Raw genomic sequence first — 16795 nt, 5'->3', positions numbered from 1 at the left:
GGAGGAGGAGGAGGAGGAGGAGGAGGGAGGGAGGGAGGGAGGGAAGGAGGGAAGGAGGAAAGAAAAAAGAAAGATAAGATAGAGAGGTGTTAGGTCTTCATAGGCACAAAATACCAAAAATTTTCTTAATCAAGAAACTAAAAAGAATATTACTTAAATCAGATATCAAAATAAACCAGCCTTAAAAGAATTTCCCTATTATGGAAAAAAAAAGTTTAAAAATAAAGCACAGACAGAATAATCATTTGAAAGCTTCTTCCCTAAAATCGATAGGAAAGAAGAAACGAAGGAAGGAAGGAAAGAAGGAAAAGGAAAAGGGAACCACTGTGGACAACTAATTCACAGGGGAGAAAACTTAAAAACACCAACAATTCACAGGGAGAAAATGAAAATAAGCAAAGAAATGCATTAAAAATTATCAAAAGCAAGTGTAATCAAAGAACTGCAAATTGAAACAGTAATCGGATCAATTCAAATTCATTTTATTAACAAAACTGATGATAAAGTATAAGTAAAGAGTGATGGTTTTACTAGTGAGGATATAATTAGAAAAAAAGCTAGAAAACAATTATTTAAATTTGGAGGTAGACCTGTTGACCTCTCAAAAACTCTTTCAAGATGTAGGTGAATGTGTTCATTTCATTATATTTCCATTACATCAGAAAAAAAAAAGAAATAGAAGAAGTTAAATAATTCAGTACTCTTACAGATCAAATAAATATCAGTGCATATACATAGAAAAATATTAAGAGAAAATTTAGTCAATTGCCTCTAGAATATGAAATGTTAATAACATGAATATTATTACATGTATACATTTTTATGAAGTAAAACTTATAATAAACCTTATTCAAGAGTCTGAGGCAGGAGAACACCAATCTAAAGTTTAGGCTAGTCTGAGTAACACTGTGAAACCCCATCTAAAACATACACACACATTTTTTAAGGGCCAGAAAATAAAGTAAGGATGCGAATTACTCAATTTTTAATCTGGTCACAGAGAATGTTCTTCATCAACTTTACTGCCCACAGAATTTGTAATTAGTTGTTGTTATTTTAAATTGATGTGCATCTGGTAAAATAACACACCATGGCTCAGATGAGTGACTGGTGCATAGATGTTTATGCTGATCTGTATGCTTGAAAGTATGTAGGTTTCTGTGGGGGAATATACATGACTGTAAAAGACCCATTCTAAGTCTCACTCACAGCCAATGCTGTAGATAGTATTTTAATGTATTTCTCTACCCTATTTTTTCAAATTATCAGAGTACTTGCTGTAATAAGATGAAATGAGAAGATGAGCACATGAAGGGCCTCTTAGAAAAACTATGCACTCTCTGCCAGAAGAGCTCCTCTGTGAGCCTACATCCCAGGTACAACAACATAGAGCAGAACAGGAGATGACAGAAGGCAGGGCCAAGTCCAGCCTCAATGGCTGTCCAGCAGGATATAATCACAGTAAACCTCTGTTGCTGTGAACCACTGTTATTTTTCAATGTGACGTAACTGTGTCTAAACAAAACAAATTCTGATTAATAAACCTCTTTGAAAATAAATCAAAAGCAACTTTATAATGAATAGGTAGGTCAAGCTTTATAGCATACACCATTAACTATCTAAATGATCTTAATGTCACAAAGAATGACAACAAACTGAATAGTCTTATGATATGGCACAACAGAAAAATTTCTAGGGAAGAAAAAATATGAAACCTAAACTGACTGAGTCTCTACAACTAGTATAGAAATATTGTATTAATCACTGTTGTATGATTCACTGGTGGTAAAATCCAGAATGTTGGAAATTCTATATAACAAATCACCCGCGTGATTTCTTCAACAAAATAAAGGTTTAAAAAGAAAAGATTCAGTCTCATCATTAAGACATTCAACCAACATAGCACATATAATGTATAGCTATATAATGTACATCATACTGAAACAAACCAACTATTAAAGATATACAAAAACTAAACATCTCTACATTTTAATTTTTAGACTTATTTTCATTAAATTTTAAGTGTTATGAGAATATGTGATACATATAAAAGCTGAAAGTGGAGCTGTGGCTCAAATGGTAGAGTGTTAGCATTAAGCAAAAATGCTTAGGGTTAGATCCTAAGCTTTTAGTTCTAGCCTCATGACTGGAACAAAAACAAAAAAAACAAAGAAAGAAAAGAACCTTTGTGAAAAACAAGATAAACAACTAAAAATGAACAAAAGAAATAAACCAGCAAATTATCAAAACTGTGTCCATAGAAAATAAACATCTAAAAAGAATTTATGAACAAAATGTGTGTGTGCATGTCTATGTGCTGACACTGGGGTTTAACCTCTGGCCTCCTGAATTCATTTGGCTTTGTGGCTCAGTGTTGGCACTCTACCACTTGAGCCACATTTCCTGTTCCTGCTTTAGCTGAGTAATTAACAGAATTGGAGAAACTTACAGATTTGTTTGCCTGGACTGACTTTGAACTATTATTCCCAGACCCCAGTGGTACCTAACTGGTAATAATATCTTAGCAATCACAGAAATGAAAAATAAACCCACAATGAGATGCCACTAAAGAATCCCTAAAATGGCTGAAAAGGAAAATCACTGATATTCAAAGGGATGTAAAGCAAGAAGAACTCTCACAATATAGTTGTTGGAGACCACAGGAGGAGAAAATAACAGACAAAAAGTGGACATAAGCTAAATGTTTTGTTTTTCTTTCATAAAAGAGTAGCACAAAGCTGGGCACCGGTGGCTCACACCTGCAATCCTAGCTACTCAGAAGGCTGAGATCTGAGGATCACGGTTCAAAGCCAGCCCAGGCAGGAAAGTCCATGAAACTCTTATCTCCAATTAACCACCAGAAAACCGTAAGTAGCGCTGTAGCTGAAGAAGTAGAGCGCTAGCCTTGAGCTGAAGAGCTGAGGGACAGCGCCCAGGCCGAGTTCAAGCCCCATGACTGACAAAAAACAAAACAAAACAAAAAAAAAAAAGAGTAACACACACATGCAATATGTTCTTATAATGGAATGATACTCAGAAATACAAAGGAGTGGAGTACTGACATGTACATCTATTTAAATAAATCTCAAAGAAAGACCAAAAAGTGTGCCTACTGTATAATTCTTTTCAATCTAGAAACAAATACTATAGTAATAGAAAAGTAGATCTGTGATTTTTCTGGGGTTGAGGGTAGAAGGCAACTTGATTTCCCAAGAAGTGAAAATGTTACCAGGCTGATGATTAAATTCTATGAATGTTCACTAGCCCAAAATTCATCCAACTGTTAGCTTAAGATGGATACCCTTATAGTATATACCACAATAGATATAATTATATCAAATTTATGATGTCAAAAATTATTATGAAAGAAATGACCCTATGAAATTCCATTAAAATTTAAAGAGAAATCACAAGGGAAGAAAAGAAAATTGTTTAAGCATGTTGCCATGTTCTAAATTAAGATTAAGAGCTTCCCAATAAGAACATACATAATATTAGGCTATTTTAGCACTCATGTCCAAAATGACCAATATAAGTTTGAGGAAAATGAGTTTTTTAATATGAAATAATGAATTATTTTTGTCATAAAATTGCTTATACCTAAAAAATTAAAAAGTCCTAACTATACTAGAATACATATAATATATTCATTTTGGTGTTTCTTGAGTAGTTAGGACAAAAATAGTGAATTACAGGTATTATTTCAGATTGTTGTAAAAGGTGTACCATATTCTAGAAAAATCTCAATTCATGTTTTTAATTAAAAATAAAATCAATCTTGAAGAATCATTTATAATGTTGACAGTGTATTAGGAGAATATATTCCCAGACATTGTTTTCTTCAGTGTATGTGCTGAACTGAGATATATATATATATATATATTCATATACTATAAACGTAATATTCATATATGATATATGACAGGCAGACAGGCAATCTGAACATAAAGCATAGTGTGTTCTTCATTTGGAAGATTGGTGGGAGTACAGAAGTCAGTCTGTCCCATTGGATTGTCTTGAATACTTGTCAGAGCACAAGAGGGAAATTTTATGTTTGGGTTTTTTTTCAAACACTCTTAGAAGCTTTAGAAACAAGTTGAGGTTATAATGCACCACCATCAAATAACTCTGTCATGACACATTCACTAGTATGGTATAATCAAGTCTACACTTTGTATATTGGTAAACAGATGAGAAGCACTGTAGAGCGTATAACATGAGAACTGCATAAGATGAGCAATTAGATTAGCCTCAAGAGCAACAAAAGCTTCAGAGAGAGGAGAAATTACATTCATGTTGTATTACCAAAAAGGCTATGTTAAAAATGCTGCTTTCCTCATGACCAAGTCAACTTGAATTTGAGTGATTTGTCATTCCCATCCCTCAAAACAAATGATTTAAGTATTTTCTTTCTTTCTTTACTGAAGCAAAACAATATTCTGAAGTTTTTGAATTTAAATCCAGGTATCATAGTTTGATTTATATTGTTTTCTACGTGCTTTTATGTAAATTCCCATGACATGGGAGGCACAATTGGGTGATTAGATATTGCATCAGTATCCATGAGACTTTTTATCTCCAATTAACAACCAAAATACCAAAGTGGAGCTATTGTTCAAATGGTAAGAGTGCTAGGCTATAGTTAAAAGGTTCAGTGATAGTGATCAGAATATAAGCTCAAGCCCCTGAACTAGTATGTGTGGATGCACAAGCATGTACATGATGCATGCACGCATGCGTGCGTGCGCGCACACACTCAGACATACACACACACACACACACACACACACACACGCACTCACACACACAGGAATTTGGAATGATTTTACTATATGAGAGAGGTATATCACTGCCCATGATTTTACCTGAAGAAAATTATGTTTGATATAAACATTACTATCAAGTTCTGTGAACTGAAGTATTTGACTGGGAGGACATAGCTCATAGCGTAATTTAAATTCATTAGAAACCTATTACATAAAATGGAGAAGCATTTGCCATCCCCCTATCCCAAGCAGTTTCATTACTTAAGCAATCCATATTCTGGCATTTAAGTGCTCTTACACTTTTTTTCCTTTAATGATTTTTCAATTGGAACTCACATAAACATACCCATAAAAGTGACTTTAGAAAGACATAAGGCAGATTTTGGCTTTTCCATTAATTTTATTAAGATCAGTGTTTCTTTTGAAAGCAGACAAAAATAATTTAACAAAAATGAAGTTTGGCACTAGGAAAGACCAGATTCAGAATAGAAACACTATTGTCTTAACTATCTGCCTCCTAAATAAAAGTTAAATCTGACAATACATTCACTTACCAATATTTTCAGTGGGCATTGAGACTCTGGTTGGTTCTAAGAGATTGTCAGCTAAGACAAAAGCTCCTTCTTCCAATGTATCCAGTAACATTGTTGCAGTGTGCGCTTGTTCAGAGGAATTCATATGTTTCCAAGAATCCAGAGCTTCTGGTCGCAGAAGATTGTCCACTGTGTCAACAATTGCCTGCATCCATTAGAAATCTATCATTAGTTCTGACTGCTCCTAAAACCAGTGCGGTTTTCAGTGGCTGACTAGTGACAAAGGTGATGTTTATTTGTCATGATGACTAGCTATTATATGGAATAATGCCCCAACATCTATCTGCTAAACTGGAAATAAACCATCTACATGAAAATATGACTAACCATTAATGGACTGCTATTTGATTAAAAAGGGTATATGTAGAAAGGCAGCTTGTTTTTGTTTATCTAATCATATTTCAATTGTTGAAGAAAAATGTGGTAGCTCTTAAACCTGAGACATGGCTCACATTACTGAAGTGGCCACAGTACTGAAGTGGCCCTGTTTATAATTTCAAGACTTAACTATTCTAAGTAAAAAAAACACTGATGTCTCTGATCCAGAATAATACTAATATTTAAAATTTCAGCAATAATGCTTTTCTGAACCTGATCTACAATAATTACTGCCTTATAGGCATTGACTACTTATTATCACATAAAAAATGATTTTAAAGTTTACAAACTATCTGCAAACATATTCACTCTTCCAAATCCCTACCCAGCTATTCAACAACAAAAACAAATAAGAAAAAACTCTAGCGAATATAACTTAATTCATAAAGAATGGTCTTAAATAAAGGAATCAAGATAGCAAGCAAATATGCAAAGGCTATTTATTCCATTAACTTAAGAAAAACAGAAAAGCATAAAGTGTTCATAAAATCCAAGTGGCAAATATTTATACATAAAGTTTATCACCACACAAAATAACATTTAGTAAAAATATATTCATCAGCTAATCAATTGCAGGCACACTCTTGTGCAGATATCACTATAGCTATGTCCTAAGTATCCCTTCAATAGTTGGAAATCTGACATCACTACATTTATTTACTATTCCATTTGCCTAGTTATACTGTGTCATTATGTCTATATACACATTGCTTTGATCTACTGGTAATCACCAAGGAAAACTAACATATATTATGTTAATAACAATGGAGATAGTATTTTTAGGTACTATATTAAAATGAGCAAGGGGAGAAGTTGTTTGAGGTTACTGTCAGTGTAAAATTAATTAGCTCAATCTATCTTAATATCCCCATTCTGTCTTCTTTATGAGTTACCACTACCTTCCTCCTGGCTGGTGGAAGATACTTCCAAGTGGTGTGAAAGGCTCTTTTTTCTGGTCATGGGAGATAGTAGAGTCAAAATGTTCACACTCATACTGTTACAGCCAATAGACAGAGTGGAACACAAATTGGTCTGCTGAGGCCAGATTCATTAGTCACCAAAAAATATAGACTACATCCTCTAATTTAAGTTATAAATGACTTCTAGCTAAAAATTCCCCATAGACTCCTTATAGAAACTCGCTACATTTACATAGTGTAAGTCAGCTTCTGATTGGTAATTTTGAGAGTTTGATTAGTCTTATCAGAATTGAGAAGCTTGTTTTAGATGTGTTGAAAACTGATACTGGTCAGAAATTCACACTGAAATTTATCAGGTATAGAAAAAAAATCCTCTCTGATGGCATGCTTTTTTATTGATTTAAACACTCCTGATTTATTACCATTTGTACTTTGCTAGTAGGATGAACATAATCATTATCCTAATCATAGTCCTGAAGTAGTATTTTCCTGCCAAGGGGGATAAAGGCCATTTTTCCCCCACACTGAAATATATGTTCTGGGCAGCATACCAATTATTACATTTTGTACATTAACTAATGTCTTTAAAGGTAACCTGAAGATTTGAGTTTGAAAATTTCTAGACTTCAGCAGTTACTTGTTTGCCCCATTAAACAGGCTCAAGAGGCGCTGTCAGAACATTATCACCTGGGAATATACTTTTCCCACTGCCTTTTCTTAAAAAATGTCCAAGTCCAACAATATGTTTTCCTAACTAGAGAAATACCACTCCACCTCCTAGATCTTGCCAACTAGAATAAGTGAAGATACAGATTTGAAAAAAAACCTCTATTACTTGAAACTATTAAAGTTCTTTAGTTTTGTCATCATAGTACATATGAATTTGCTTTGTAAGATCTGAATTACCTTGATAATGGCACTCAGAAGAGTTAAGGCTAGAAAATAACTATTTCCTACAAAGGAACTTCTAAACTTTAAACAGATCAAAACAAAACACAATAAGGTATTTGTATCCTAATCTATCACAGAGATTTAGTATGACATAACTGCACTAAGAGCGTTAGCACGTTTCTTATTACTCAGATATACAATAAAGAAAGAAATACCGCAGGAGTACAGAACCCTAAGCCAACCCATGGCTCTCTGCTCCTATGAGTATAATAAAACCAACAGGTACCATTTACTGATATCACTGTTTCATTATTTTTCTTTTATTTCTAGTAATCCAGACCCATATAACTCATTCTAGAAACAACTCCTAAGCTTTTCAAAACAAAGCCTATTTTATTTAAGAGTATATACCACAAAGAAAGCAGTGATTTTTTTCATGCACATACATTATGACCACACAGTCTTTGATATGATAAACTGCCAAGAATATATCATAGCTGTTTTATTTAAGTAGTTGTTTAATCCAGAGATGATAAAAGAAAACAAAGACAGTATATGATTACTTTCCAATTCAGAAGAAGATACTTCATTAAAATTTTTAGAGTTTGGATGAATGAAAAAAACAGCTGAAATTATTAAGATCAATGATTTGCTTATTCTGAAAGTAATATACCTGTGAAAAGCCAACATTTGTACAGCTGATATGGGGCACATTATATAATTATCAAAGACTGAAATACATTGGATCATGCAGCAAGATGATAAAGCGTGGCAGGTAGCTGAAGAAGGGAGAAAGCAGGGTGACAACACAGGAGAGATACCTTAAGGTAAGCCCTGCATGTCTTCTCTCGTTTTTGGAGCTTTTAAGTAAAAGAAAAGAAATCAGAGGTTAGATTTTATCTGTTGGAATGAGGAAAGAAGAATCCTCAAAAATTAAGCTGGTGTTTCAGAGTTCCAGAGTAGCTCTCTGGATGTCTGTGTGTCTATATTGACTACCAACACAGCTCGTCTTTTGCTGAATTTGATTAAGTATACTAACCCAAATCATGTTATCACAAATGAATGAATGAATGAATGCATGAATAAGTGAATAAAGAGAGAGACAAAAATAATACTGTGGGTTTTTAAAAAGTCCACATATGAGCCACAGATTTTAAATTCAAATGAACCTAATATAAAGAGTATGATGAAGTAATTATCATATTTTTGCCATTAGGTAAAATAATATCCTTTTCCTCAAAGTTGACATTGAAAGAAGTAGTTCAGTGATGATATTAGCTCCTAGACATATAACCATTTTGCTACTGTCATATTTGCTTCATGTATAAGAATATAAAGTTTATAAACTGCATGTCCAACAATATACATTGAAAGTGAGACTGATGGATAAATACGCTGCCAACTAAAATCTCCCCTGGGTAATCTCCTAGGTTATCTCACAGGTAATTAATACCATTTCTGGGGGTAGGTTGGGAGGCCATCATCAACTCCTTTCTCCATTTTAATTCCTTCTGGTAAATGAACCCAATTAGAAGGGTTGTTTCTATGTGTATGTCCAGGGGGTCAGGGGTGGCAGCTTGCTGCCACAGAGTGGAAAGCTGCCATAGAGAATGGCCAGTTTCAAAGAGCAGACAAGTTCTTCCTACCTTGTTATAACTCCGTCCAGCTGAATCCTTTTCACTAGGTTTCAGTTCCTGCAGCTGTGCATCCAGGATGTCCACCAACTGCTCCATCAGTCTCACTGAAGAACTCACATCCCCTGTAAACACGGACCCCTTGGTATGCTTAGCCAGTTCATTGGCTAGACTAGCAGCATTTTCTCCACTTCTGATCTGAAATGACAATTTGTTTATCTCAGTAAGGTTTGCTATTCTGTTTGTGGCTTTTACTTCTCTTTGAGTACCCTAGTGGGGGTGAAAAAAAATTGCAAATGTCAAAATCTGCAACTAATTGAGACCAATAACTTTCTCTTCATCTCAGAAGATTAAAGGCTTTTAGATCCTCAACACACAAAAGAAATTCTTAACCACACACTTAAAAAAAGAAAAGAAGAGGGGGAAAAAAAAACTCTTTTTTTCTGTCATGAGCACTCTCATTTAACCCCGCCCTTTTAAATGGTTATTTAAAAAATCCTATTTATTTCAATGACTCAATTATATGAAGGTAATTAATACAATACACAGTGTCGCTATCTAGTGTTTGTACCCTGAGAACAGTAAATGAATAGGAAGAAAAAAAAGAGGGCATTGCATTATTCTGAAATATTCAAGTTACCAATGCCCTTTAAAGTCATTTATAGTTATTGTATCATAATCGTGTGTCATATAAACATCTGTTTGCATTCTGTGGATTCAGTCACAAACCTAATGAAACTTGATTTATTAAACCAATGCACTATTTGTCTTGTGAACATCAAAAGAAGGAGAACAAACTAAATATGACTGAAATTAAACAAATATGTACTCATTAAAAAGCTTAACATAGAAAACACCATGCACTAAAACACCATGTCACTTTCAATAAATAATTTACAGACAAAACTATTTCTTTTTTTTACTTTTACACTGAACAAAGAACAACGAAGTTGGCTTTAACATAGAAAACTAAATTATTTACGTTGGAAGTTAAAAGTCCTAAATCACCAATGTGTAGCATATAAAAATGTTCCAACCTACCTTCTGAGCCAGTTGATTTACCCAGTGTGAGGTACAGTTGCTAAGATCGGGGCCCTTAGGGTTCCATGTTCCAGTAGAAACCATGCAGAGATACGAGGCTGTTCCTACAACAGATGTAGAAAACAACAGTGAAATTGAAACCATTTTTCTGCATGTACTGAGGAAATCAGCTACGATGATTCTAGTCTATGTGTTAAATTCCCAATAAATGCTAATACAGTAACTGACCAAAAATACAGAGTATAACGCAGATTATAAACAGTAAATATATAGTCAGCACAGAAATATCAGACATTTAGAGAAAACAAACAGAAAGCCCTTGATTTTCTTGAGGCTCATCCAAAGTGATAGTTTTAATGAGAAAGGCTGCTGTAGTGGAGCCTCACAAGTGTCCTTGAGGGGAAAAAAAAAATCACATTCTTGACCCAGGCCTTCAAGAAGAAGCAGTAATCCAACACCTGACCTTAAATGACTTACAGTTTAAAAACATTTAAGTTTTCTACAGATGCTGGATTATCAAAGAAACAAAAATAGTAAAAGTCTGCTATGAGTAAGTATCCTCTTCCTCAAATACAATCAGCTTCAGTGTAATTCAAAACTTACTAAATGTAAAAAAAATGTATGCATAGTATTTTACAGGAAATACCTCTTGTTCCCTTGGGACATGGTCGTTCAACCATCATTCCCCTTTGTGTCTGAGGCCATTTTATTCCCCTTGCTTCTAATGCTTCGCAGAATCTCTCTGGCAGGGGAAAAATATTTGTTACAGGAGGAATTTTGGTTGTAGAAACTGCTGGAGGTGGTTTTGTCCCTTTGCTTCCTTCCTGTGATCCAGCTACGGTTGTGCTCATGGGGCCTTTCTGTGAAGTAGTGCTTGTGGTTGATACTGTGGTTTTGAACAGCTCAGCTGAAGAAGTTATTGTCACAGCTGTGGTAGGCACTATGGAAAAAAGATGAGTGCATTAATCTCAAGCACACACCCACATACTCGTGTACACACATGAATGTATGCATGCATGTGCATGCACACACACACACACACACACACACAGACACACACCCCTCTTACCCTTCTGAATGCCCCACATCAACAAACAGCTACTCATACGTGAGTAGAATAAGTCTTTTCATCTAATAGAACTTAATGATAACACTGCCTAAAAGGTTATAGTTTTCACTGTAGTTTCTTCTTCTGTTGGGTTTCCTTTTCAATGAAATATTTGAGGGTGAAGTTTAAGTATTATTTCATTATAAACCATCTAACATGAAATAAAAGGTAGGCTAACAGTAAAATTCTAGTCTTTTATAAACTCATACTCCATCAACAATTCAAAATATCAATGGAAGTCTAACTATAAGAAGATTTAGTTGCCTATTCTACATTTTGCAGGAAAATAAATACTATTACATCTTTCCACTTAGCAGCCATTCTTGCTTGAGAGACTTTTAAACATGCCTGATTAGCTCCAAACAGAAGATATGACTGGCATGCTTGTGCTATTTTATATGTTTTGAAAGGTAGAAAAAGCAGCAGCTAGTTCTGGTAAAAAGTAGTAATACAATCTTTTACCAAGATAAAAGTGTTAGATCAAATACTGCCTAATTTAAAACCCATCTTCCATATCACACTGACCCTTAACTGAGAAAATAAAAGAAACTATGGTCAGTTATTTCAAAGCAGAGTACTTTTAAAGAAAATGTTATTTTTAATCTCCAACATTACTTTCAAACAATTAAGTAGGGTTAAAAAAATGAGACCCAATGTTTCCTCCATTACTTATTTAAGCAGCACCAAAAGTTGAGCAAAAAATTCATATGACCATTTAGAATGTTAGAATTTACACTAGTTTCTAACAGTAATGTAATTTAAAGTTTTATTCATATTTACCAATTTTATAAGATAATTGACCCTTAAAGTCTTATATATATTATGCATAAAATTTATATTAGAGACAGCCAACTGACATTTTTAAATCATTAAACTTCATATTTTAACTTAAGTTATAAAAGTCCATGTTATAATATGTCTAATATTTTAAATTTTGGCCTACAAATACTTGTTTTATACAATTCCTATACAATTGCAAAAAAATACAGGAAAAGGCAAGAACTGTCAATTTTCTTATTATCTATATAGACTCTATTCCTTTTTCTCTTCTATCACAGGAGAAACTCTATGCATATGTTTTATTTTCATGGCACCATTTATTGACAAGATGAGCAGTGCCTATGTATATCAAACATCATGCCTAGCAAGCTGCTGCAGACACCTATTTAAACCTGTCTATCCTTTTAGTAAAGCACTTGCCTGACATCTTGTTAAACCTCTGTAATTTTCTTTTGATTACAATGCAGCTAGGCTTTCAGTGCTTTCTCAATTAACATTTGTCAAAAGCATCACAATCTTGTACAGAAGTGTCAAATGACTGCCACTGAATAGAGCCTTAACGGGGAGTTAGTAAAGGGCAGTGTGGAATGGTTCAGTATTATCACACCTTACTCACACTGTACTAATTAATACATAATTAATCACGGAAATATGTACACTACAATTAGTGATTGGTTTCTAGGCACTGGTAAAGATTTGTAATAACCGAGACAAAGTAGAAAAAACACCTCCAAAAAGTAAAGTATTTTGCAGCCTAGATCCCATGGATTTGGGCGAGAGTGCTGTATTTTCATACCTTTGCACCTTTTGATTGTCAAAAGAAGTCTGAAGAGAATTGATACATGACCACTGGGATTTTCATCAAAGTAAAATTTTATGTTATTACACTAAATCCTATAGGGGAACAATCTGAATTTCTGAGATTTAGCAATAGTTCAAGAAAAGCAATCATTTGTAAATGCTGAAGCTGAAAGTATACAGATATTTCCAAATCTTATGCTTCTTCCCTCAGGTGGAGACAAATACCAATGGACCATCTGGTACTGATAAAGGCTTATACTTATTCAACATTTATGTGCCAGATGCTATGCCAATCACCATTCATGGATCAACAGATCATATTATTTCTGGATTTTAAACTCAGGGCATTACTTAAACAGGCCAGGCAGGAGCTCTACCACTTCATCCACTCCCCTAGCATATTTTTTTTTTAATTTTTGAATAGGAAAGTTACTTTTTTGCCTAGACTATCCTAGATGGCAAATCCTTGCCTGGGTTGGCAAGGATTATTGGCATGGATCACTCCACTGGGTTGAACACACCTTTCTAAGTAAAAGATATGCACAAACCTTGAAAACGTAGAGCATCCTATGCAGCAACTTACCTTTACTTTTTAAAATATTAGAACATAAGATTAAAGCAAAACTTTCATAATGAAATGTACATGACAAAAGGTTCAAAAAGCAAAATTTTCATAATGAAATGTACATGACAGAAGATTCAAAAGTTGACACATACCTGGCAAATAGTAGTACAAGCCATAGGAACTCTCCTGATAGAACGAGAACTCAGAGCTGAACCTTTATTGTATAGCTCTGTTCTTCAGGAAATATCATGCATCCAAATGTACTGACTTAGCAGTCTGTCTACCAATTACCATCCAAGTATAAACACTCAAAAGTAGTGCAACTAAACACATTTAATGGGTAACCATGAAGATTTGAACAAATATCTAGAACTGTCCTGTTTTCCATTGGAGTATAAATTTAAAACTTTATTATTGAGTTCCTTTCTTCAAACAGATTTGGGACAATACACATTAGTACTAAGGATAATAATCCTCTCATTGAGGTCCAAAAGATCACGCAATTTTGACTGAATTCGGAACTACAGCTAAAGCAAATGTGTGAAAATGAGGATTAAATTTATGAGTATCCAATGTCTAGAATTACTGAATATGTTTTAAAGAACATCCTGGGAGAGGAGTAGGGACTTGAACTCAGGGCTTGGGCACAGTCACTGAGCTTTTTTTTTCCCTCAAAGCTAGTGTTCTACCATCTGAGTCACCGCTCTACTTCTGGCCTTTTAGTAGTTAATTGGAGATTAAGGGTCTCACAGGCATTCCTGCTGACTTTGAACTGAGACTTGAGTAGTTAAGATTACAGCATGAGCCATCCAGCTAAAAACATTCCCTCATATTATTGGAATATCTATCTTTAGAATTGAACTTAAGACATATTCAGGAACTGCCAAAATTCAATACTCTATATTTCACATTTTGGATGTAAGATCTGTCAGCAGATTAAGAAATTATAAAGCAGCACAAATAGAAAAACCAATAGTTAAAACAGTACTCTCATGTACTCAACAGTACTCAGTCCACTGTAGGAATGAGAAACTGAAAAAGGAATATCAATCTTAGTTTAGGGTAATGCAGCATAAACAACATGCAAGAATAAGAAAAGGCTAAAAATCATGCCTTAGGTTGTTAGAGAAGAGAAGGAATAGGCCATTTTACCTCACATGTTACATCTTGACACAAACATTGTTATTGTTTGAGACAAGGTTTTGCTAGTTAGTTCAAGCTCTTCTTCAGCTCACCATCTTTTTGCTCTATTGTCCAAGCATTCAGTCCTTACTAAGGTTTTAAGTATGGATTTTAAGCTAATAACTGCTTTATGAAAGTTTAAGACCTAATTTCTCTGGTTGTTCTGTCCTATAAGTTTTTTGAACCTTGTTCTAAGAAAGCTGACCGTGGCTTGTTGGTTTGACCTAAACATTTGGACCAGAATAGTTCTGCAAGGTCTCACATACTGGTATATAGATAGCATACTTCAAAGGGACATGAGTCTCCAAAAGCACATGAAGGAAAATTATAAGAAGAAAGAATAAGAATATGGGTCATATGCAGCAAAAGAAATTTAGGTCAGATAATTGTTCTGATTACTTAGGGCTTAATACAGGGTCAATATGAATTTCTGTGTTGTGGGAATACTTAAGATTGAAGTTGTCATGTCCAAAACGAGCTTTACAACGTCGGTTCCGGGGGGGGGGGAGGGGGGGGAAGGTTTTGGGATTGGGGGGGAGGGGGGAGGCTGGGAAGGGATGTAAAGGGTAAACAAAGGAGGAGGCTGCAATGCTTGGTAAGAAATGTACACATTATCCCGCCCATGTAATTGTAACTCCTCTGTACAGCATGTTCACAAATAAAATAAAATTAAAAAAAAAAAAGATTGACTTTTTAGAACTATAAAACAATGTCTAAGGTATATGTTTAAGTTTCTCATTTTCAAAAATGGCAATTGGTCTTCAGAAAAAAATCTAATTTATCAAAGCCTTTTGATTAGAAATACATTAAAGTATTTACTAGTGTATATACCGTATGTAGGGAATGATACTGCTACTTGTTTCTGTTCATTTAAGAATTCTGTGACAAGTATATAATGACCTTTTATTGAATTGAATCTCTATTCTTTATTCATAATTCTTCAGCTGCAGCTTGATTATGAATTTTCAGGTTTTAAAGCATTTTCTTTTTTCTTTCTAATGAAAAGATTTACTGCCACCTAAGAGAAGTATAACATTTGTCAGGGTAATGTGGGTTACACAAAGGTTAACACAAGGGTCCATACAATTTTAGCCAGTGTTTGAAATCTATCAATGCCTGAAGCTTGCCTTTTGAGAAGAATGAGGGATAAAGAAGCATGTGGTAGTCCCTGAAAAACAGATACACAAAATACCCCCAATTGCTGGCTTCAAAGTTAGCAGAAAAGTAAAAGGTTCAGTTGTTAAAATTTTAATGATCATATTATTAGGACACAAAAGATCCCCAGTATTGATTCAGAGAGAAAAATACCTTACACTAAGTCCCAAAGTCACTGCTATTCTTATTTTATGAACAGAACTCATATATTTTCATTTTCTAGATTTATATTAGAAATGCAACTACAAAAGACTGTGATTTGTACTGAGGTTCTGAACATATGACAATATTTAGAACTTATCAACTGTACTTAAAATGTGTAGTTATGTTTATAAATGTGTATATGATTATTGCTTTAATAGGCTAAGAATAATGCAAGTTCCACCTTGCTAAAAAGATTGATTTAATCACTTCAAAACTTTCCAGTTCTTAAAATTTTAAAGTAATTTCATAATTTGAAAGTTCCAATTAACACAGAAAATATTCATAACTGAAATCCATAAACATCACTGTTCAAATAGAAAAACTAGCAATTGGTGCAAGTTCTATAATACATTAGAAAGTTATGCTATTGTTGTGAGGGTAATCTTGTTTTAATAAATTATTCATTTACTTCACAAATTACTTCTCGTATACAAAGATTCTTTAATAGGCATAAATGTTTCAGAATATCTAGCATCATTTTCTAATTAATGCTCCTCCATAAAAATATCTAAATTGAACAAACAAAAAAGTACCAGTGGATTTGTCATCATAAATCATATGTTGAAATCATTTAATGGTGAGTCTGAACATGACAGTTACAGACAGAGAAATATTGAATATGACATTTTGAGTCACCAAACTATTGACTTAAACTGTCACTAATTTATCAGGAAACAAAAATCTGTAATTTTATGTAATGAACTAGACAGATGTTTGGAAACTCTCCCTTCCAGAGAATAGACACCAAAAGTCCAGAACAGTTATAACTGGCATTGT

The 16795-nt window shown here is 34.0% G+C and overlaps 1 protein-coding gene across 5 annotated transcripts in view; it reads right to left on the bottom strand.

The window, feature by feature from the left end:
* Adgrl2 (adhesion G protein-coupled receptor L2) overlaps positions 1 to 16795 on the bottom strand; it is a 141180-nt gene that overhangs the window by 28219 nt on the left and 96166 nt on the right. For 3 of the 5 annotated variants that reach the window (XM_013018340.1, XM_013018344.1, XM_013018345.1), the window contains exons 5-9: positions 10870 to 11163; positions 10224 to 10327; positions 9195 to 9380; positions 8370 to 8408; positions 5321 to 5504 (exon numbers count right to left, since the gene is read on the bottom strand). In XM_013018340.1, the coding sequence (XP_012873794.1) occupies positions 5321 to 5504; positions 8370 to 8408; positions 9195 to 9380; positions 10224 to 10327; positions 10870 to 11163 (807 nt within the window). The remainder of the gene's footprint in view (positions 1 to 5320; positions 5505 to 8369; positions 8409 to 9194; positions 9381 to 10223; positions 10328 to 10869; positions 11164 to 16795) is intronic. The other 2 variants (XM_013018341.1, XM_013018346.1) reach the window with 1 other exon arrangement.

This window comes from Dipodomys ordii, unplaced genomic scaffold, assembly GCF_000151885.1.
Source record: "Dipodomys ordii isolate 6190 unplaced genomic scaffold, Dord_2.0 Scaffold39, whole genome shotgun sequence".
NCBI classification, from domain to species: Eukaryota; Metazoa; Chordata; class Mammalia; order Rodentia; family Heteromyidae; genus Dipodomys; species Dipodomys ordii.
Note: the sequence above shows the minus strand (reverse complement) of the source record. Positions and strands in the feature narration are given on the sequence as shown.